The sequence below is a fragment of the Amphimedon queenslandica genome, unplaced genomic scaffold (assembly GCF_000090795.2).
Source record: "Amphimedon queenslandica unplaced genomic scaffold, v1.1 AMPQUscaffold_13100, whole genome shotgun sequence".
NCBI classification, from domain to species: domain Eukaryota; kingdom Metazoa; phylum Porifera; class Demospongiae; order Haplosclerida; family Niphatidae; genus Amphimedon; species Amphimedon queenslandica.
The window spans coordinates 55,473-56,963 of record NW_003546664.1 but is presented as its reverse complement, the minus strand read 5'-3'; the positions used below and the strand labels follow the sequence as shown (position 1 = coordinate 56,963).

Below are 1,491 nucleotides of genomic sequence, written 5' to 3'. Positions count from 1 at the left end.
CCTGAGGCTAAGGACAAACATTTGACTCACCCAACAGGTAATACTATTCCTATCACCCTGGTTAATCCGGTTATGACATTGCATATGAATGTTGTAGTGTTTCGAATACACTGTTTATTTCTTGTAGACACCAGAGCTGCTATACATTGATAGATCCATCTGTCTGGAAACAAGAAATCAGAGGTACCCTAAAGCCGGTTACTAATCATAAGCTAGTAGGAGTCACTGGTATACCACTAAATACAATCGGATCAACAGAAATAACTATCACAGTTCCTGGAATGAGTCTTCAAGTCCCAGTTGTTGTGGTGGAGGGACTTACAGCAGATGGCATCATGGGATTAGACTTCCTACAGGCGCATTGTTGCCAGATAGACATCAAGCACAAAAGGCTTCATCTCCAACAACTAGATGTAAGCATCCCACTCTACCCACATGCAAAGGGTAGATCCTCTGCCATTGTTGTTGATACAGTGGAAGTATTAGTTGCAGAGACGGTTGTTATACCAGCTCAGTCCGAGATGGAGGTACAAGCAACAACAGCTACCTCCCTTACTGGCTCTCCCCAAACCTGAACATGGCTTGATGAGGATACTCCATCACAAAAAACCTTTGTTGCATGCTCTTTGAATAGTTGGAAACAGTCCAACAGCCAGCACTCCCTCATAATGAGACTTATTAATCAATCTTTAGATAATATCACAGTGACGAAGAATACTTCCATTGCTACTATGCAACAGATTGACATCGACAGCGTAGAATCCTCAAGCTCAACCAAGACAGGTGACCAGAAGCGTGATATATTGTGTGACATGGTCCAGCAGGCTGATGGCTTACAGGAGACTCAGGCAACAGAGTTATTGCAATTGCTACTGACTTATGGAGATGTTTTTGCAGTGAATTTAGATGATTTGGGTCGAACAAATTTGGTGAAGCACACAATTGATACAGGGTCTTTGCCACAAATCTGAGTCCCGCCTCGTAGGCTTCCTCTTCATCGACGAGAGCTAACTCAGGCCTTAGTGAGTAATATGCTACTACTGGGAGGCATAATCCAACCCCCTACCAGTCCATGGTCATCACATGTCATTCTGGTTAAGAAGAAGATGGCTCCTTAGATTTTGTGTGGACTATTGTCTCAATAACAATATTACGAGACGGGATGCATATACACTTCCACACATTAGTGACATGCTAGATACATTAGCAGGCTTTCAGTGGTTAAACACAATTGACCTGTTAAGTTACTACTGGGAGGTGGAGATGGATGAGTGGGACCATTAGAAGATAGCATTTTCCACTCAAGGAAGTCTGTACGAGTTCAAAGTTCTACCGTTTGGGCTAACAAATGCACCAGCCATATTTCAGCGGCTTATGGATATGGTATTGGCTGGCCTACACTGGTCACACTGCCTAGTCTACATTGATGTTATCATACTAGGGTGAGATTTCCAAGATCATCTCTGTAACATTGAATTTGTGCTACAATGT

At 42.9% G+C, this 1,491-nt stretch overlaps 1 protein-coding gene across 1 annotated transcript in view; it reads left to right on the top strand.

Moving 5' to 3' along the window:
• The window catches only part of LOC109585218 (retroviral-like aspartic protease 1), a 1,338-nt gene extending 763 nt beyond the window's left edge, over positions 1-575 (top strand). The window contains exon 3 of the mRNA XM_020001212.1: positions 128-575. Within this exon, the coding sequence (XP_019856771.1) occupies positions 128-575 (448 nt within the window). The remainder of the gene's footprint in view (positions 1-127) is intronic.
• Positions 576-1,491: the final 916 nt, after the last annotated feature.